Below are 23,108 nucleotides of genomic sequence, written 5' to 3' on the forward strand. Positions count from 1 at the left end.
ATCAGTTCGAGTCAGCCCTGTTCAATGGCATTTGCCATATCTGCGGAATCCGACGCATACACGCGACTGCTTACCATCCGCAAAGCAATGACCTCATCGAGTGCTGGCACTGCACCCTCAATGCGGTCCTCCGTTACAATGACTCCTTATGGATGGAGGCCCTGCCACTTGTACTGCTTGGTGCTCGTGCAACCTACAAGAAAGACATCAAAGGGACAGTTGCAGAATACGTATATTGACCAACCCTGGTCCTCCCAGGAGATATTGTCTGTCCTGCCTGTCACTCACTTTCACCCCTACCCTCGTTCATTGAACGTGTGAAATCTCACTTCTCCAACCTGCTGATTGCCCCCCCCCCCCCCCCCATCCGCTCACACACCTCCAACAGTCTACATACCCACTTTCCTTTCCACTGTAATTTCGTCATGCTCCAGGACGACTCCGTCTGAGTACCTCTCCAGCCCCCATACTCTGGCCCTTATCTATCGTGTGCTTTGATGATCCATGAACATGTGTGACATCCTGATAAAAAATTCCCCCGTCACTTTGTCGCTGAACAGACTCAAACCAGCTCATGCCGAGCCCGAATGTACGCCATCACCTGACACGAGCACTCCACTCCGCCTACTACCACATGACTCTCCACCTTTGCTCCCTCCCTCGGGCGATCACTCACTGTCGTGTGCATCTCAGAACCCCTCCTCAAGCTTGTTGCCGAGCTCCCCACCAAACACACTCTCTCGATAAAGCTCACAGCCCTCAACCACGAACTGCTCACCGCTTCTCTTTCGAGCACGTCCCCGCTATCACCTGCCTCACTGTGTCGAGGTTTTTCTCCCCCCGCTTCCCTGGTCAACACACGCTCCCTCCTTCGAGGTGACAGTCCCTGTGCCCTCTGACATCATCCACGAAATTTCTATAATACTCAGGGATGATTTGCTATTTATCGTGTGTTTCTCATCTCTCAGTGTTCCCAATGATAATTCTGTGATACTATGCAATTTAATTAAGTGTTTCCCACAGCCGCCTGACGTCAACCTGGAAACGCTCCAGGTATTCGCAACACCTTCGGCCGACATTGTTGTGATTGCTCCGTACAGGCCCGCCTCCGCCCGACACACACGGCCTGTACGACGACCGGCTCGCTTCCACGATTTCCATGTCAACTTGCCAACCCTCGCAGCTCGACGACTTACAACACCACTACCGGAGGACTCCTTCGAGCTTACTATCGCTCATCTACCTCACACAACTCCACCTGATGCCATCCTATGTGGAGCCGATAAACTCGTCACCAGAAATATCGATGCATAAACAAACCATCGTTGCATTGTATTTCATCTCTGACTTCTTTGCATCCCACCATGTTTAAGTTCAGTTCCGTGTGTGTTGTGCTGCCATGATGTGCAATAAAATATAATTCTCAGCATGTTGGTGTATTCTCTGGAGAAAACCACCCTGAATCCATCATAAACCCATAAGGCAGCTGTTTGTATGCATAGTACTAGAAATGAAGCCAGTATGAGCACTATGCTCAAGTCTGTTACTCATTGTTGATGTTATTGCCATATTAAATGAAGAAAATATTTTGTGCATGTAAGTATCAACATTTATATATGCTGTTGTTATTGTGGTCTTCAGTCCAGAAACTGCACTCCATACTAGTCTATCCTGTACAAGGCTATTCATATTTACATGACTACTGCAACTAAATTCATTTGAATGTGCATACTGTAACCAAGACAGAGTTTCACTTTATCCCCCAACACTTCCTCAGTTATGATACTGACCCTTCGTTGATGTCTCAGGATATGTCCTATCAACCGATTGCTTATTTAGTCAAATTATATCATAATGTTCTGTTCCATCTGACTTAATTCAGTACCTCTTCATTTGTTAACCAGTCTTCAGTATTCTTTATAGTGTCACATTTCTAAAGCTTCTATTCTCTGTTTGTTGGAACTGCTTATCATACATATTTAACTTCCACGCAAGGCTCCACTCCAGACAAATGCCTTCATAAAAGAATTCTTAATATTAAATTTATCTTTGATTTTGACAAATACTTTTATTCAAATATGCTTCATGTCCTCCCTGATTTGACCACTGTCACTTATTTTGCTGCTCAAATAGCAATACTTATCTACTAATTTTAATGTTCATTTTCTAATCCTATTCCTTCAGCATCGCCTGTTTAATTTGACAACAATCCTTTATCCTTGTTTTAATTTTGTTGATTTTCATTGTAAAACCTCTTTTTATGAGACTGTCCATTCAATTCAACAGCTCTTACAAGTTCATTACCATCACTGAACTTCATTTCCTTTTCCACATGTCTCTTTACTGTTCCTTACTGCTTGCCCAAAATACATATTGAGTAAAATCGAGGATAAGGTTGCACAGCTGTCATACCACATTCTCAAATACTGCTTCCCTTTAATGTCCTTTGACCCTTGTTGCTGCAGTCTGGTTTCAGTGCATTTTGTCGACAACCTTTCACTCCATGTGTTTATCGCTGCTACCTTCAGAATTGCAAAGGGTCTATTCAAATCAAAATTGTCAAAATCATTAAATAAATCGATAATTGCAATATACACAGGTTTGATTTTCTTGAACTTATCTTAAGATAAGTTTTAGGATCAATATTACCTTGCGTGTTCCTACATTTCTCCAGAACCCTAAATGATCTCTTCTGAGGTTGGATTCTATAAGTATTTCAATTTTTCTGTAAATAATTTGTGTCATTATTTTGCAAACAAGACTTGCTACATTGATGGTTCAAATTGCCTTCTTTGAAATTGCAATTATTACAGTCTTCTTTAGGTCCCAGGGTATTTCATCTGTCTCATGTAGCTTGCGTAACACATGGCATAATTTTGTCATAGGATCTTAATAATTCTAAGATGATCACATCTACATGAGGTTCCTTAGTTAGACTTAGGTCTTACACATATATACTCCATGGCTCACAGTAAACGGAAGGTACTTTACATTTTTCTGTACATTACCATTCTTCTTATTCCAGTTACAGATGGAGTGTTGTAAGAAAGATTGTATACCTCTGTGTGAGCTGTTATTTGCCTTCTTTTATCTTTATGATCTATACAGGACTGATATCTAGGGGGCTTAAGATCATTCGTATGTTTCCCATTGTAACGTAGATCTTTTTGAGTAACAAAGTATCTTTGTTGAAGTGCCTACCAGATAAAATGTTTCAGCACTTATGTTTCACTCTCCAGCTAGTCCAACAATCATGAAACCATTCATGCTGCCTTCCTTTTTTTATGTTAGCTACAGTACAGCCTTATATGGACCTCGCAGGTCTGAACACTACGTCTGTATGGTTCATACCAGTTTTTCACAAATAGGCTAATGTCTTAGTAAATCAGTTGTAGTCTTTTAATTATCATACCAAGAAATTTAAATCTCCAATTTAGATCATCTAAAAGTCTCAAAAACTAAGTACATGTTATCATTTCACATTGTATCTCTATGCTTTGTTCTTGAGGTACTCTCATCTTTATTCTGCATGCTTTTGTGCTAGATAACAGTCCTTTTATCTTCGAAGTGTAAGTTGCTGCTTGATGGATGAGTCTTCAGGTTGGGAATCTTAGGGGTATGTTATACTGCTATAACAACAATATGATGAAAGGGCAGATTGCTACTCACCATGTAGAGAAGATGCTGAGTCACAGACAGGATTAATGAAAAAATTGCTATACATTTTAGATATCGGCAAAAAGGCCTTCTTCTGAAGTAAAAACACACACACACACACACACACACACACACACACACACACACACACACACACACACACACACACACACCACACACACACACACACTAGAGATGGCAGTGTACAAACATCGACAAATATTATCGATACAACGTATAAAAAAGACTGTATCATGTAAAATTGACAGTAATTATTTCATTATTTCTCTAATAATTTAATTTCTGTGTGAATTAAAACTGTTATCAGAGAGCTACATTCATGGACAACAACAATTATAATCCTTTTTGTCATCTGTGATAATTGTGGTTCAGTTGTTCTTCCTGTGCTAATGGATAAACTGTTCGGGCATGAGACATGTGAGGTCTGCAAAGAGAAAACCTGTAACTATATTGTTAATTATTATTTGAAAAATAGAGTCCCTATTGTCTAGACGTGGATTTGTATTTATTTTAAATGTAATCCAATCTAATTAATGTTTTTAAGTGTCAATTTTCAGCTCTGCAATTAGGAGTGCAGTCATTAGTGCTAGTAACTTACAGCGGAGTTTACTAGTAGCTGGTATAAAAAATATGAAACATTTTCATTGAGAATAATTTTAAATGCTAAAGAATAGAGAACAAGAGACTTTTATCTAAATATATTAACTTGATATAAAATAAATGAAGAATAACAATAGACAAACTGACTATCATCTGTCTGCTGCCATCTTAGCAAAAATATCTCCGCAGCAGTTTTGAATCGAGAATTTTAACAAACATAAATGTTGTTAGATATAAATGAATTTGTGTGCCACTCTGCACCACTGAAATAATATTGTAGGAGTTATCATATTCTCTTTATAAAATCTGACACCATACACTCGATTGCGAAGCGCGGGCTTTGTTCGGTTGTAAGTTGGTCTGCCTTCCACAACAGTGAACATGCTCTTTTACCTTGATTCAAAAAAATATGGAAAATGGAAACTCATGTGTGCCTTGCCAACATCCTTTGCAAGTGTAATAACAAAAAAAAACCTTGTCTTTTTGCAAGTATTTCTTCTGCTGTTTACTGAAATAGTGAAGTAAGCTGATACACCGTTTTGTTGCCTGAAAAGATGTATGTATTACATACCACATAATTTTTATGTAATTTATGTAATTATAAAATATATTTTAATTACTGGTCATGGACACTGAATAGAATACTAAAAGAACTAGAAATTCAGAGTTCAAAAAAGTTTAAAACAAACCTAGAATGGCTGTGCGAAGTGAATGAAACGAACAACAACTTGATACTGAACTAATTATGAGCAGATGGCAGTGGAACTGTGATGAATGGCCACATGAAGAAGGACAAGTCTGGCCGAGCGAGACCGAGACAGGTGGGAACGGGACCAAGGCTGGAATGAGACTGGCCGACATGCCGTTCAGGAATGAGACTGACCATTTCCCATTCCCGGGAACTATAAGTATGAAGCCGTAGACAGAGACAGACAGGAATGGGACCGAGGCTGGAACAAGACCAGCCGACATGCCACTGCGGGAATGAGACTGACCATTTCCCATTCCTGGGAACTATAAGTAGAAAGCCTCCACTGAAGTTAACTATGAAAGACCGTTCCTTAGAATTTGTTCCTCACTCATTCTGTTCATATGGGTGAACTGTTCCTTTGGACCCGTCAGTTTGTGAATGACCCATCTCTAACACTCTCATCCCCCCCCCCCCCCCCCCCCGCACACACACACACACACACACACACACACACACACACACACACATTGTGTTTGGCAGCATGTTCAGCAACTGGGTGGTCCAGTTGTCCTTTGGACACAGTTTGTTGGTGGCCATTCTTGTGGGCAGACAGCTTGTTAGCTGTGATTCCCATCTAGGATGCAGCACAGTGATTGTAGTGTAGGTTGTAGGTCATATGGCTGGTTTCACAAGTATACCTGCCTTTGATGGGATAGGAAATGCCTATGATAGGACTGGAGTGGGTAATGGTGGGAGGATATCTTTAATTGGATAGAAGATGTGTCTGACAGGACTGGAGTAGGTGATGGTAGGTGAATGTTTGGGGCAGGTCTTGCATCTAGGTGTATTGCAGGGATATGAGCCACATGGTAAGGGGTTGGGTGCAGGAGTCGACATAGATGCGAGATCTGTCCCGTTCACCCTACCATCTCTACCTATTCCAGGCATCTCCTATCCCAGTAAAGGTAAGGCTACCTACGAAAGCAGTCATTAACAAAATAGAGCACTTTCTACAACAGATAAAATTTCATTAATAGTCAATTAATCAAGGATGACGCCCACATTTGTTAACCCCCACCTTCTTCCTAGTTGCCACTGTTGTTCCACAATAAGCAAAGTCTTTTCTGAAGATATGACAGGAGTAACAGTACAATAAACTTTTTAGTTTACTTATCTTTTCTTCTAGAGTTGGCTCCAGTTCTTTGTGTCTAGGGGTCTGATTCTTGAAGCTGAAATTCTCACATTTCAGGTCCTCATGGTTAAATTGATCTAAATAATTTTAAACATTGTTGTTGCAGAATTTTTGTTTTTACATTCATTTATTTTGTCACATTTTAGTGTATCAGACTGTCTTTTCATTTTTCACACTAACGAAGCCAAAATTACATTGTTTGCCAAAAATACATCCAATCACATTTGAGGCATGCATACTGCTACTTCACTCTGTGGTAATAACAATATTCCAGAGGGTTTACAATTTTTCTTGACAAACGAATTTCTATTAGTTTTGATTAATTAATTAATTAATTAATAATAGAAATTTTACATGTGTCAAATAATTCATAATTTTAAATGTTTCTGAAAAAAAATTAACTGTACATTCAGAACTTTCATTTATCAATAATAACATCCAAAATAATAATTCCTGTTCATAAATTCTGGCTTGAATTATAACATATTATGTACAAAATTATAAGAAATTTTTCAGAAAAACAGCTGAGATAATACTAACCAGTCCAAAATTCGAAAAATATTATTGATGTCGACTACAATTGTTGAGGAAAGGTAATGCTAGAGGAAGATGTCCCATTACAAATTCCCTCCTTTTTTCACTCTGTTCTCTTCCTTCAAACCTCCTGACACCACCTAGCAGCCCTGCCCTTTCCCCATTGTGTTTTTGCACACTCTCACAACCATCATTACACTTTCCCCCACCCCACCCTGCTATATCCTGTCCTCTTCCTGCCTGCCCCATATCTCTTTCCTACCCTACTACCAGATTTGCTCCTCCAATCAGACACAGCTACAAATCAGTTTGGCCATCGCAGCCAGAGACAGTGGTCATGTGTGTGTGAGTTGTGCTTGTGTGAATGTGTGTGTGTGTTCTCTACTTCAGAAGAAGGGTTTTTTGCTTAAATCTAAAATGTATAGTTGTCCTTTAGTTGTGCCTCTTTGTGACTCATTGTCTGATCTATATGGTGAGTAGCAATATGAACTGTTATCATATTGTTGATATTTCATCCTGTCTTTTCCATTATACTGCTATAAGATAGCTTTGAGACCATCTCACTACTTCTTCTTAGTTAAAACTGGAACCTACCACAATTTTGTATATAGCTTTAAGAATGAAATGAAATGATTGAACATACAAACCATGTGCTGAACCCAGTGGAGTAGATGTTGAACTAAGACAAACTTTTGATTTATACTACCAGCCTGTTGCAATACTCTATGTTTATGAATTTATCTTGTTAATAATTTTCAAAATGTTGCTGAAGAAGTTTTTATGAATTTTATTAAGCATCATAATGTGGTAGCTGTTAGCTGTGCATCAAAGGCTAAAAAATGTGAGAAATGTGTACATTATAATTCTAGAGTAGCTACCTATGCTGTGATTATTAACACTCACACATAGTCTTCAAAATGATGGTCCAGCAAGTTTGGTGTAGGGTTGCAGTTCAAAATCTGGCTTTTTAAAGAAATACGGATAAAATCAGTACTGGTGCAGAGGGTGGTTTGTTGGTTAACCATTAACTGTTTTGTCATTTGTTCCCAAAATTTTGCTCTTCTGTTAATCTTAGCTTTCACTTGTTTAATGTCTTTGCCAGTATATACAGGATAGTATGGAACTCATCGCGCCTATGAGTCCCACACCTTCGCATCCAACCTCCAGTGGAATTGCAAAGTAGTGAATGGAGGATATGGACAAAGACTGCAGATAGGTGGCACTAGGTGGGAATGTGGATCAGCCAGGGGCTGTACCAAGATCATCTGCACAGTTGTGATAAACTCTGTGTCTTGGTTGTGCAGTGGTTAATGCAAATGAATCCCGGTCTGGCACACATTTTCACTCAGCACCACTGACTATGCATAAAGTCCTGATGCAGCTGACATCATGAGTTCCATCCCTCTCTTGTCCTTTCCTTGGTTCCCCCTCCACCTTCAGTTTATATAATATGCACCATAGCTGCAGATTATATGTGGTGTCTGTTCTTTCAGATATGTCTGAAGAAAAAGACACCACATATTCATACAGCATTTTAAGTTGTTCCGTGATAGCAGTAATCCACCATGGGTGTCTGCAGAAGTAATTAGTATTAAAGCCATTGTCAGCTAACATCCTTGCACTTTCCAGGGCTGAATGATGAAAGTAGAGCCTTCCTTTGCTGATGGTTGAAATGTCTGTGTGAACAGGGAGGGGAGGATTTTTATAGCTTTTTGTACTCCTCTACAAGTACGCTTTTCACTATAGAGATCAAGGTGGTGGTTAGCTAAGTATGGGTAGCCAGAAAGTAGGTGTAGTTTTGATTGTATCAGTTATAAAACACATGTCATGGTTGTGCTGCATGTCAACAAGTCTTGTGTAAATATTGTTCATCCAAGCTGGGGAGCAATATTCTATAACATGGTACACCTATCCAAAAGGTGAAGTAGGAGCCTCATGATGTACCATGGAGTTTCTGGAGAATTATGTTTCAAGTTTTGATTTCAGCTGTTCGTAATAGATGTGTTTGAAGGTGACTGTTTTACCAAGCATGATACCTAGGTATTTCTGTTATGAATGAATAGCCTTTCTTCAAAGTTGACCATGAGCTCTTTGTTGGTCCACTTGTTGATCAGGTGAAATGTTGAGTTACTTTCTTAAGTACACTTGGCTGCAACTTCTATATATAGAAATGTTTAGCAATAATTGATAAATCATTGGTCAGTATGGACACAGTAACATTACTGTGAGTGCCCAGTCATCAGCATATTCAAACTTTCTAGATGTGGTTTTACTCATATCTGAAATGTGTAAACTGAACAGGAGAGGGCTCAGGGCAGATCCTTATGGCAGCCCATCATTTAGCTACATCTGTGAACTCATCTTGTTGCCCATTAGTACTTGGAAACATTGCACAGTGATCATTTCATTGATGAAATTGTCAATTTTTAGGCTTGGAATGAGTTGTAGAAGTTTCAGTATGACACCTTGCTTTCAAATAGTATCATACGTAGCTGTCAGTTCAGTGAATATAACTGACAACTTCTCTTGATTCTGGATGCCAGTTTCTACGAAAGTTGATAGGTAGAGTACTGGATCTGTGCAGTTGCAACTAGAATTGAATCCTGTTTGTTCAATCAGTATATTCTCAAAGATCTTGTGGCTCATATTCTCTTGTACACAATTCTTTCCAGGAGTTTATATACCATACTAAGTAAAACTATTTGTTGATAACAGTCTGGCTTATCATTTGTTTTACCTGCTTTCGGTCTGGATATTACTCTTGCTCATTTTGTTTCACGTGGTATGTTGCCCACTGCAAAATGTTTGTGAAGAAGTCAGCCACCTACTTTATTACATGCTACCATAGTGCAAAAGGTAATCTGCTTGAATGCTATCAATGCCCAGGGCTTTCACAGGTTTCTTTTATTTTATGGCTGTCATTACTTCTTCAATGCTCAGTGTTCAGTTTCAGATTTGCAAAGCTGTTTCAAGTCCTTTCATTTCTTCTTAGCCACAGTAGTATGTGTTCAGACTTGAGGAGTTCTGGAAGTGGACATGTTGTTTGCTACAGCTTGGTTGATGGTAACAGCATCACATGTGCAATCTCATCAGGAGCCACCACCTAATTTTTTGAACAAAGACCAAGCTCTCCTGTTTGATGTATGGAAGTCAAGGGTTTCAGTGATCTCAGTTCACTTTATACATCTAGCTGTGTCACTGTTACTCAACAACTATATTAATGATTTGTCAAAATATTGTAGTGCTTGTGATTCATTTCTTTGCTGACATCTTCATATTCCATCACAATGAAGCATTAAGGAACAGATAATAGGGTTACATCCATTAGATGCATACCGATCAGTTCACAGTACTGCCACCATCCTAGAAATGCAATGCAGTTGAACAGTTACAGAAAAGACTCATCATTCAGGTCACTGCTCCAGCAGTTCCATAGTTTCTTGGAAAGGAATCTGAATGAATAAACAAATACTCAAGAACCCTGTTTATCCAGACTAGATGGGACTAGATGTAAATTGGGCTTCTAAAAACCAGGAAATATTCTACTAAATTCAGAAACTAAAATAATGTACTGAAATATAAAAATCTTTTATTTTGGCACTTAGAAGAAACACTTTTCTGGTACTTAAACTCTGTAGTTACTCCCACAGTCTATTCATGTTTATTTACTAAAGCAGTGTGTAAATTACTTTTCTTTCAAGCTTGTGTGGCATTTGAGAGCAGCACGATCACCAGCACCTTACAGGGCAATATCCAATAAACCTTCAGATTTGTCTGCATTATAAATACAGTATGGGGTTAAGTTTTTAGAGAAAATAACTTGTTAGAATTCTTTTTTTAAGTTTTCTGCAACCAGTGTATCCCCCCAAAACACTTTCACCCATAATTGAAACCTGGTGTATGTCTTGGTGAGCTTTCCGTATCTCCAACTAACCTTGGCTGGCTGCAGAGTTAGAAACCACAACAGTTAGCTTGCTGTTTAAGTTCAGCACCTTTCCCTGCAGAACTGGACTGAATATCAAACGAGTAATGCTTCCTTGGGTATTTCATTTCTTGCTTTCTTTACTCTACTGCAGTTCTGCAAATCATCTGTAGACATCATTTTGAGGAGAGAAAAATACTGCCTAACATTCCATTGCCACTCTCCCATAAATGAAAAATTAATTGAATGGTTTCATTTTAACAGTAACTTTTCTTTGTATGAACTACCAGAGATATATATGTTTATCAGTATATGTTAGGAAATGACACTGTAGAATAAAAGTTCCAGTGTTGGTTGTTCAGTAAACTAGAAGTTAGTACCAACACTCATCTGGATTATTTGATGAAATTCGTGGCTCAGCTCATTGTTCAGTATATTTTGGGATATAATTCTTCAAGTGGCCCAGATTGTAGATGTTTTAGAGAAGATATTGATTTGTAGATAATAAATTAACATCATTTATTTACAAGTTCAATATATCCAACAATTAACTGTTGTTTTACAGACTGTCAGTTTCCAATTATTACTGGTTTCATAACTCATAATATTGTATTCCTTTTCAATGATGCAAATTTATAAAAATTGACATTCTACTTGATTATATTATCACAGTTATCAGTTGACAAAGTAAAACTTCAATCTATTTTACATAAAAATTAGTTCAACACTTTACTTCTTACAACAGTTTTCCCTCCATTACTCCCTCATGATTACTATTTATTAAATTAAACAAAGATATCTCAACTCCTTAGTGCTGAAAACCAATGATACATTTTTGCTGTAAGCCTGAGTTAAAATTTATCAAGAAAATGTGTAAGATATAAATGATATTTGTAGATACGGAATAATTATGTATTTTTGGACATAATCTTGGAATGGAAATTTTGGAAGCAAATGAAGTGAATTGCTGAATTAGCTGTCAATTATAGTCAAATGAAGTAAATGAAATTTATGCAATAATGAATGATCTTAAAAGTGAAAAATGAAAACAGATCACTAAAATATTGCAGAAAATAAGAAAAAGTGTCAATTTCAAACAAACGCAATATATTGATCCCAAAGGCTTCCTTTTTGAACATCAGATTTTCAAGTTTCTGGAATTCACAGTTGGAATTAATCGTAGCTTTTGTTAATCAGAATATGTATCATAGTTTACTATTGAACAGGAGTCCCCATATAACAGATTCATTATAAATGAAACAGCATTTTATAGTGGTAAACACACACACTGAAGTAATGGTGGCTGGAAGCATGGCACCGGCAATCTCTATTGACATGTGGTGCCAATAGACAGCTGTACATGTACCATACCTTACCAAATGTATACCACACATATGTCAAAGATAGGAAACAAAAAGTGAACCCAGGAAAATTGAAAATTCTTATTAATGAGGGCTGCATAAATGAGGTTTTAGCATAATGTGGAAATTTACTATGAGGTTACTGAGACCAAGTTTTGTTGTTTTAGGACACTGAAAAACTTATCTTAATTTCTGATAAACTGGTTACAGTGAGCACTTAGGGACATAATTACCAAAGAATTGTAATCTACAGAACCTTTCCATTGCTTTTGTTTATAACAGTGTCATAAGAGTAATATTGAACAACATTAAATGGTGATGGATTTTATTTAATAATAAATAGTCTGGAGGATCTTATATAGGTTATGCAGTCTTCTCCTTCAATTACATAGGCACATATTCACTACTATGGACATGACTTACTAATCATTAGATTTGATGACCATTTGTGAGATAAAAACAAAAAATGGGAAAACTGATTATTCTACATAATTATTTTGAAAATTCCTATTGAATTTACAATAATAAATATTCTTATTATTGTTATCATTATTATTATTGTTATTGTTGTTATTGTAGGGCGGGCAGTTGAGCATGGTGATACTCTTGCCAAAGAAGAATAATGGTCTTAAGAAATTAGAAGCAAAGCTTGCATCTTTGAATCTAGCTGATATTCTGGACGAAATGTATGAAGTTAAAGTGGAGGTCTACTTACCAAAATTCAAACTGGAACACAAAATAGACCTGAGAGATACTTTGGAGAAAGTGAGTAAAAATGCATTTTTTTCTTTTAGTTTTTTTCTGTTTTCCTAAGTGAAAGTCATTCACATAAAGATTTAATATTTGCATATTAAATTTTCCATTTACCAGTATTTAAAAAATATTACTTGTGGAGGAAAAGTAATTTTGTGTTTAGAGTTATAAACATTTAATGCTACTGCACTGCAATAAAATATTAACTTTTGTAAAGTGAACACCTTCAGGAGCTCTGTAGCAAGACTGTCACCATCTGAATAGTTTTACATTGCACAGTGATCAGTCTTCTTCATTTTTTTTCTTTAGTGTTTTATTCATCTCTGATGTGATTACCAAAATTTGTATGGTTATTTATTCATTCCAGTACTATATTATATAGGAAAATGAACGACATCTGTCTGACTTCATTTACATGTTTTTAAAATAGTTAAAATCTTTTACAAATTCATTGTAACTTAAATTTAACATAAAACTTGATTATCTACAATATTTTTAGTTTCTGCTCCATTGGTAAGAATACATAAATTATTGGATGAATCCATTCTTGAGTAAGCAACATAAACTTGCCCAGTAGAGAACATGGTGATCTTGAATCAGCTCACAGTACTTAATAGACTGCCCTCATAATCTGTTGAATGTGATGCAGAGCACACAATAATCAATATAATTATTTCTTAAAGCTAAAACTGTAACTCATTACAATGAGTACTATCCATACCATAAAGTCTGTTTCAATATCTCCCTTCTGTATTATGATTGTTGCTTCAATGAAATTGCCCAGTTGCCTGAATTTGAATATAGCAGAATTTTTTTCCATTAAACTGTGATATGAAAGTCATTGTGACCATCATGAATTGGTTAGCAAGTCTGGAAACTAGGACAAAATGCCACCCTTTTTCAAACAACCTCATCTCTATAGGAGAAATGTGATCAGGACTAGAAGGCCTAGCAAACTAACAAGTTTGGAATCTGGCACTAATTTCAGTCAGTTTGATTATTTTTGCATGTTACTCCCTTCATATCACTAGTTCAACAGTAGTGGTTAAATATCATTGGGATTGTCATGAATGAGCCAATGACTCCAAATGTAGGGGATACAATATTTAAAAAAATAATTTATTATTTTCCCATACCACCATAATCACACCACTGTTCATCTGGTGTCCAAGGAATCTGCAAACTCAAATGATTTTGTGGTTTATCATCACTTAATCACTGTGTTCTTTGATTTACAGAAAGAAAACTACAGTACTTGGCATTGTTACTCTACTTTGGTAATAAATTGTTAAGAGTGAACACCAGCTGAAACCATCAGTATTGTAAATCTGGCAATATCCAGTTCATCAATGGTAACTTACGGCTCCTAGGATTCTGGAAATATAGGTCATGCAGAACCCAACTAAAACTTTTGTCACATGACATAATGAAAGCTTTGGATTAAGGCAGTCAGGTAGATGTAGTATTTCTTGACTTCCAGTATTTAACTCACTATGAAATCTACACTTATTGTGCAAAGTATGACCATATTGTGTACCAAGTGAAATTTGTGACTGAATTGAGGATTTTATGGTGGGGAGGATGCAGCAGGTTATCTTGGATGGAGAGTTATCATCAGCTGTAGGATTAATTTCAGATGTCCAAGGGATCTATGTTGGAACCCTTGTTGTTCATGTTGTATATTAATGACCCTGTGAACAACATTAATAGCAACCTCAGACTTTTTGAAATTGATGCACTTAAGTGTAAGGAAGTACTATCTGAAAGAAGCTGCATAAAGTTTTAGTCAGATCTTGGAACAATATTAGAAAAGGATAGTGGCTTCTCACCATATAGCAGAGATGCTGAGTCATAGATAGGCACAGAAAAAGACTGTCACAAAAAGAGCTTCCTGACAACAAAGCCTTTGCCAGAAATAGACAACACACACACACACACACACACACACACACACACACACACACACACACACACACACATGACCATAGTCTCTGGCAGATGAAGCCAGACTGAGCAGCAGCACATGATGAGAGAGGCAGCCAAGTGGGCTTAGGAGGACGCTGGGATGTGGAGGGGGAGGGATGGCAGAGTGGGATGGGGGACGGTGAGTGCTGGTAGTGGGAGCATGCAGGAACAAGGTGGAGAGAGGGTAACGCAGCTAGGTGCAGTCAGGAGGTTAGACGGAGGGCGAGGGAGAGAGGGCGGGTAGCAGAAAAGAAGAGAACCAGTATTTGTTCTCCCATCTCTCAGACTGTTTGTATCTAACATTTGTCAGTCTCTTCAGAACATTACAGTAGAACTCCCATGTATTTCTCTGACCACATGGAATAAATTCCTTGTGGATAGTTCCATGAATTAAAAGAAAAAAGCTACCATAGACTTGCTGTTTCTGCAAACTTGGCATGCTTTTCTGGTGCTGTGGAAAGAGTGGTGTCTCCCATTGTGAAATTTGCTGTTTTGTTGCAGGTTAATAACTATATACTCAAAGTCCATGGACTGGATAACTATGGACAGAACATCTGGGCTACCTTCAACTGTTGTTTACAATTCAGTGCACATCTGAAAGTTGCATTTCATCTCACATACAATTCATCAGCCATAATCCATTGACATCCCCTAGATGAAAATCCAATGGTTTCACAAACATCATGGGTTTCCTGTCTTCTGTCCTTCTGGAACACTTCATACACTTTAACAATCATTTCCAGAGTTGTACATGATGACAGCTGGTACAAATACTTGTCATCCTCCACAGACTCCCAGCCATATTTAAATCACTTAATCTACACAGATGTTCTTGGCTGGCTCAAACTTTACTCACCAAAACCTCCCTTAGATTTAGGTGGGTTTCAGCTGCAGTTTTGTGGAACTTGAAGCAAAACTTAATACAGGTAGTTTGTTCCTTCAAAACACACATTGTGAAATTTGAAGATATAGTAGAAAATGGCGTAAATAAATCAACAACACCATTCACACTGAACCACTGACGGTGAAGCCATACATCAGACTGGCACTTGCAGAACTAGCACTCCTGAAAGAAAGGAGTGCTGGTTCTGCAAGGTTCGCAGGAAAGCTTCTGTAAAGTTTGGAAGGTAGCCATGTCTTCGCAGTATCCTTTCTTTCAGGAGTGCTAGTTCTGCAAGGTTCGCAGGAGAGCTTCTGTAAAGTTTGGAAGGTAGGAGACAAGGTACTGGCAGAAGTAAAGCTGTGAGGACCAGGCATGAGTCATGCTTCGCTAGCTCAGATGGTAGAGCACTTGCCCGCGAAAGGCAAAGGTCCCGAGTTCGAGTCTTCGTCAGGCACACAGTTTTAATCTACCAGGAAGTTTCTTGACAAATGTATGGTTTTAGAGGCACATTTCACTAGGGGGAAGATAGAGACCACCTACAGGAAAATTAAAGAGACCTTTGGGGAAAAGAGAAGCAGCTGCGTGAATATCAAGAACTTAGATGGTAAACCAGTCCTAAACAATGAATGAAAAGGTCAATAGTGGAAGGAGTATATAGAGGATTTATACAAGGGAGATGAACTTGAAGGCAATATTATAGAAAGGGAAGTGAACATAGATGAAATGAGGTGGGAGATATGATACTGTGAGAAGAATTTGACAGAGTTCTGAAATATCTAAGTCAAAACAAGGCACAAGGGTAGACGATATTCCATCAGAACTACTGACAGCTTTGGGAGAGCCAGTTATGACAAAACTCTTCCCTCTGGTGTGCAAGATGAATGAGACAGGTGAAATACCCTCATATTTCAAGAAGAATGTAGTAATTCCAATTTCAAAGAAAGCAGTTGCCGAAACGTGTGAAAATTATTGAATTGTCAGCTTAATAAGTCATCATTGCAAAATACTAACATGAATTCTTTACAGAAGTATGGGAAAACTGGTGTATGCCATCCTCAGGGAAGACCAGTTTGGATTCCAGAAATGTATAGAAACATGCAAGGCAATACTGAACCCTGCAACCTATGTTAGAAGATAGGTTAAGGCAAGACAAATCTATGTTTTTAGCATTTGTAGACTTTGAGAACACTTTTGACAATGTGAACTGGAATACTCTCTCTAAAATTCTGAAGGTAACAGGTGTATAACAGAGGGAGTAAAAGGCTACTTACCACTTATACAGAAACCAAATTGTAGTTATAAGAGTCAAGGGATATGGAAAGGAAGCAGTGGTTGAGAAGGGAGAGAGACAGTACTGTAGCATATCTCTGATGTTGTTCAATCTGTACACTGAAGAAGCAGTAAAGGAAACAAAAGAAAAATTTAGGCTAGTTATTAAAATTCAGGGAGAAGAAATAAAAACTTTAAGGTCTTCCGATGACATAGTAATTCTGTCAGAGACAGCAAAGGACATTGCAGAGCAGTTCAGCAGAATGGACCGGTCTTGAAAGGAAAATATAAGATGAACATTAACAAAAGCAGAGCAAGTATTATCTAATGTAGTTGAATTAAATGAGGGGATGCTATGAGATTAGGAAATGAGACACTTAAAGTAGTAGATAAATTTTGCTGTTTGCTCAGCAAAATAACTGATGTTGGCAGAGGTAGAGTGGATCTAAAATGTAGACTTGCAATGGCAAGAAAACCATCCCTGAAAAAGAACGAGTTGTTAACATTGCATATAGATTTAAATGTTAAGAAGTCTTTTCTGAAGGTATTTGTATGGAGTGTTGCCATGTATGGAAGTGAAACATATACAGTATACAGTTTAAACAAAAAGAGAATAGAAGCTTTCAAAATGTGGTGCTACAGAAGAATGCTGGAGATTAAATGGGTTGATCATGTATCTAATGAAGAGGCACTGAATAGAATACAGGAGACAACAAATTTAGGGCACAGCTTGATCAAAAGAATGGATCAGTTGGTAGGACACATTCTGAGACATCAAGGGATCACCAGTTTAGTTTTGGAAGGAACTGTGGGGGGGGCAAAACTCATAGAAGGAGACCAAGAGATGAATACAGTACGCAGACTCAGAAAGATGTAGTTTGCATTAGTTATTTGGAGATGAAGAGGCTCACACAGGATACAGTAGCATGGAGAGCTGCATCAAATCAGTGTTTGGACTGCAGACCACAGCAGATACTTAATGTTGCTCTTAGTCCACAGCAACACGGTTTCACATACTTATGATTATGTCCAGATAAATAGAAACCATAGTCTGTGATGATGACACTGACATGAAACAATCATGCATTTAAAATCATGCAGTCAAGGAAGTAATAGTTAACATTACTAACAAGATTGGCCAGCTAAACTTTTGCTTCACCTGAATTTAAACTAGACAGTGTATACTACATCAAGATGTATATCACTATATCAGATTTATTTGAGCGAAAATCCAGGAATTTTCTTGTCTCTCATTAAACTGACAGTGTACTTCATTCTGTAAGATTATTTACACAAATTGGATTACTAGAAAATGAACTCTTCATAAACCATACTATAGCTGCTGACACTGTTATTTTTTCATAGCAATGAAAACACAACACTAAACTCCACAAGCACTGATTACAACCAACTAGGTATTACTTGCATGCACTTATTACTTCATACCAGGTCAGAGGAAGGCAACAGAAACCACTTCCTCAGTGACTTTTCCAAATGATTCCTGCTTTGTTACCAATATTCTTAGACTTAGCATGGAACCAAAGCTGACTAGGATGGCATACATACAAGGAGTGGTCATAAAGTTTTGATTATCCCTTCAGAAAAATCAATATGCTATGGGTTTTAATCCTTCTCTGCATATTCCCCTTAAGTGCAACACATTTTTTCCCAACCCTGGATGACTGGGGGATCCTTGATTGTTAATGTTTGTATTTCGGGTATTCAGTAAAAATTCCACCTCAAAAATCACCTCACTGTCATTCAGGAAATGTTTGCTATTCAGTGGTAAAGGCAAAGTGATTTGGTGCCTTATCAGGTGAATATGACAGATGAACCAAGATTTGATAGCTTAAAGAAGCAGCATGTATACCTGTGCACTGTGCAGAATGACCTAGGCTGACCTAGGCTGATGTGGAGCAAAAACACCACCTTGGACAGTTCCCAGCAATGGTTCATCTTGACATCCTCCCTTCAACTTGTCAGGAGATTTGCATGCTCCTTTGATAGTTTGTCTCTTGTGAGTATAATCTGTTAGCACAACACTATGGAAGCTCCTTGTCCAATGACAGTTGAGTCCTCACCTTATTTGGTGGAGGTTAATCCACGTGTTTCCACTGGTTGCTTTGCTCCTTTGTTCCAGGGTCATAGTGATGCACACAGCACTTGTCTTCGGTGATTAGTCAGCTAAAGAAGGCTGTATTGGCTTAAAACAGATGCAATATTTCAACTGCTTCCTCAGCCCAGCAGGCCCTCTGAACAGGTGTCAACAGTTGTGAAACCCGGTGGACAGCAAGCTTTGTAATGTTCAAAATATTGTGTAAGATGTTGAAAATAGATCAAAGGCATTTTCACTTTTTTCACTTTCACCTTGATTGTGACTTGTTGTTCTTGAGCACCAGGGCCTCTAATTCTCTTGCAGTACTTGGTTTTCACAAAGAGATGTTCTACCACTTCGTTTGTAGCCATTCTAATTTGTTTGACATGATGCATTTTTGCCTTACATTTCCGACAATTCTGCATGGATTCTTGCAGAATTCCCCTTCAAATGCAGAAAACAAATTATCAGATGACACTCCACTTTATCAATGGACTGCATCAATATTTTTATTTATTTATTTATTTTTTGTTTTGTTTTGGCTTCTCTAATGGCTTGTTGCAGATTCAGTTTGCACCAGGACTGCAAACACGTATATGCATACTAACAAAAAATTAATTATGTGACTTTCATTTCTAGGTGGCAATTAAAATCTTATGAGTATCCCCCTAAATTCTGTTTTCAAATTCTCTGACATAACTTTCTTCACTGAAGCAGATTTTCCAGAATGTGTATAGAAGAACCCATTGTTCCCTTATTCTCATGTGGAGAACTGTCTGTGCACATTCTCAAAGCTTATGTTTGGCATGTAGAGGTGCAGATTGGTAAACTAATTATATCTGGGATAAGCATTATAAATAAAAATATTTGTTTTATATTTTGCTTTCAATCACTTTTAAACAGGGTGACTGAGCTGCTCCTAGCAGTGTCATCTTACATAACCCTAATGTTACATTTGTCCTTCAGACATCATGCACAAGATTTTCACGCTCTCTCCCTTGCTCTATTAGTTCTACATAAAAAATGAGTTGGACGTTCTCCCTGAGACCATAATTTTTGAGTTATTAAAAAAAAAGAAAAAAAAGAAAAAAAGAAAGGAACATACTAATGTGACCTTCAAACACACCTCCATCCCCACACTCATCCCTCACGAGTCAGGATTTCTATTACATTGTTTGTGGCACTCTCTCCTACCACTGTTCAAAAATTTCCGAGTACATGAACTATTTCTGATATCTGACAATTTTTCGTCTCTATGGATTTTTCTAATATTCACCAATTTTTGGTCTCAATTGATGTAGCCATTATGCTACAAGCATAGTTGATTGTTTCATTAGTATTATTAATTTAGCATGAGCGTGAGGATAATGGAAGAAAACCAACTTTCGTAAACCTTTTGCTAAAGCTAATTATGTTGACAGTTTGATCTAAACTTAATCCTTACAATGCAGTACTTTGGAACCAGAAGGCCTGACAAATACAACAACATAACTTTTTATATTTGCTGTTAAAATTCACAAAATTGTGTGGTCAAATTTACACAAATGTCTGTTTTAAAATTTGTAGGTTGCTGACTATGCCCGTGGTGTTATACAACCAGACAATTAACACCAAGAAAGGTTGAATTCAGAAAATAATTCATGAAGTTGGAAATTTTTGTTTATTTGTGCCATGAACAGCATAACAAGAATCCTGACTGGTGGGGGCTGAGTGTGGAAGTCCCTGGTGTGTTTGAAGGTCACTTTTGTATGTTTTTCTTGAATAACTCAAAAATAGTGGCCTCTAGCAACAATGTATCCCAATACAATACAATACAATACAATACTTCACACAATAAACTGTATTTGAATACTGGCAACATGTTTATTCTTAAATTCAGTATTTTGAAAGAACTACTAAATCCTTCCCAACAAGCTCATGTTAGCAATTATGCCAATATCTCCTGTAATTTAGGTGTTTGCTGTGATTATTCAATTTTTCCCAGCATACTTCATGATGAAAGAGTTCGCGGGTAAACATCTGGGTGTTAGTGTCCAATGGGCACAATATTTCGGCAAGCGACCACGTTGCCATCATCAGGTGTGCTGACGAACTGATCGCCGAGGTGCTGGCTGTGGGCTTTTATCTCCTCCCCCCCCCCCCCCCACCCTCCAGGTATTTGCAGCAGTCTGTGCCCCGGTGCGCAGCATCCAGCATCCATTCCATTCACGGTTCACACCCAGGGGCATGTGCCGGCACTGTCTTCATAGTATCTCTGCCTGTTCTCGAAGCCAGTTCATGGTGGTATGTCTTCTTTCTCCTTTAAATCAATTTCAAATTGAGTTCGCAGCCCTTACTAAGGATGTAACCAATATCTCAATTGATCAGTGGTTCCCATAGTATTTGGACATCTGTGTCAGAACCTTCATCTGGTTATAGTTCATTCTGTGTAATTATGAGATGCAATGTTCAGCAACTGCCAACTTGTTAGGCTGCTGGAGTCTGGTGTGCCATTGATGTTGTTGGCAATGATCATCAATAGTAAGCACTGTTTGACCTATTTAAGTCAAGCCACATTTGCAGGGGATCTGGTAGACTCTGGATTTCCATAGTCTGGGATCATCCTTGACATTACCAAGCAGTGCCTGTGTCTTAATTGGTGAGCAGAAGACAGTCTTCACTTGATGTTTTAGAAGAACTCGACCTATCTTACCAGATAAAGTGCCACAGAATGGAATAAATGCTATATCCCCATCGTGCTGGGTTTCCTGTTTCCTCCAGTTGTACAGTCAGTGTGAGATGCAGAGCACTCTGGATTTGCTTCGCAGTGTAGCTGTTTTTCTAGAAAACCAACCTCAAATGTTCAAGTTCCATGGTAAACTTGATGTTGGACTCTAACCTGGCTGTTCACCCATGAACTCTTTCGTTATGTGATTGCTATTTACATATTGTTTCCTTTTGTCTAATAGCCATTGCCAAACACATAAAAGACCAAACACATAAAAGGCACATCATGGTTCCAAAAAAGTAAATCTACCAAAGCCACTATCTTAAGCCTAGCAAAATATCTTATAGTTGGAAATACTACAAAAAGAATACATTGCTACTCACCATATAGCGGAGATCCTCAGTCACAGATAGGCACAACAAAAAAACTGTCAAACAAGGAATTTAAAGGCCAAAATAAGCACATTTATGTTGACATATAACACAGCACAGTGGCTCATATAGAATGATCTAATTATCTGTCTAAAACAATGATGTTTGTGGTGTTCACAAACAGAGAAAATTATATAGATATATTCATAGATGAAATGAGATGGGAAGAGGTAAGTTCTATAAATTTTTTTGGAATTACATTTGATGATAATCTCCAGTGGAGGCAAATTATAGACAATGTCTGCTGTAAATTAAGCACTATTATATTTATTATGAAGTAACTTGCATATTATGCTAACAAATAACTTCTATCTACAATATCCTTGGTCTTTTAGACCCATACTTACAGTACTGAATTAATGTTTGGAGAAATTCCAGCAGCAACATTAAAAAATAATTGCTATAGGCTAATTGCTGAAAAAGTCCCTTGGGACCATCTAGAATAAAAAACAAACTGAACATCAGCACTGTCTTTCATAATCTAAAAGTATTGACATTTCCATCTTTTTACAAACACTGAATAATATTTCATATCTCTGCAGCACTATATAAATTCATATAACATGATAAATAAAGGCCAGCTGAGAAGTATACCACACAGACCGAGAGCTGCTGGGAAAGGTCCTCAATAGTCAAGTTCACAACTGCTAAAGCATCTTCCTACATGTCTAAAGGACAGTATGAGTCAACTGCTAAAGGATTCTTAAATGGGAAAAAGAATTTTATAATGTAGAGGAGTATTTATGTAAAGAATAAGGAATGCCATTATTACATGCATTTATGTAAGGCAATAACTTGAATATATTGTATGTATCATCAGTATGTGTATTCCATAGTGAAAGATTGTGTAAACAAATTGAAAACTTAAATATGGAGGGAAAAATGTATGCACCATTACTATCATTATTACCAGTTCCATGTTTTAAACAAAAATCTAAAATATGTAGGGAATTTTAGAATATTAGATTAAATTGGCTTGTCCTATGTTATAATTGCACTCTCTGTACATTTAATCAATTAGGATCAA

General features: G+C 37.6%; 1 protein-coding gene across 1 annotated transcript in view; it reads left to right on the forward strand.

Annotated features, from left to right (window-relative positions):
- LOC126235805 (serpin B6-like) overlaps window positions 1-23,108 on the forward strand; it is a 286,482-nt gene that overhangs the window by 216,023 nt on the left and 47,351 nt on the right. The window contains exon 6 of the mRNA XM_049944634.1: window positions 12,558-12,743. Within this exon, the coding sequence (XP_049800591.1) occupies window positions 12,558-12,743 (186 nt within the window). The remainder of the gene's footprint in view (window positions 1-12,557; window positions 12,744-23,108) is intronic.

This window comes from Schistocerca nitens, chromosome 2 (genome assembly GCF_023898315.1).
Source record: "Schistocerca nitens isolate TAMUIC-IGC-003100 chromosome 2, iqSchNite1.1, whole genome shotgun sequence".
In the NCBI taxonomy this organism is placed as follows: Eukaryota; Metazoa; Arthropoda; class Insecta; order Orthoptera; family Acrididae; genus Schistocerca; species Schistocerca nitens.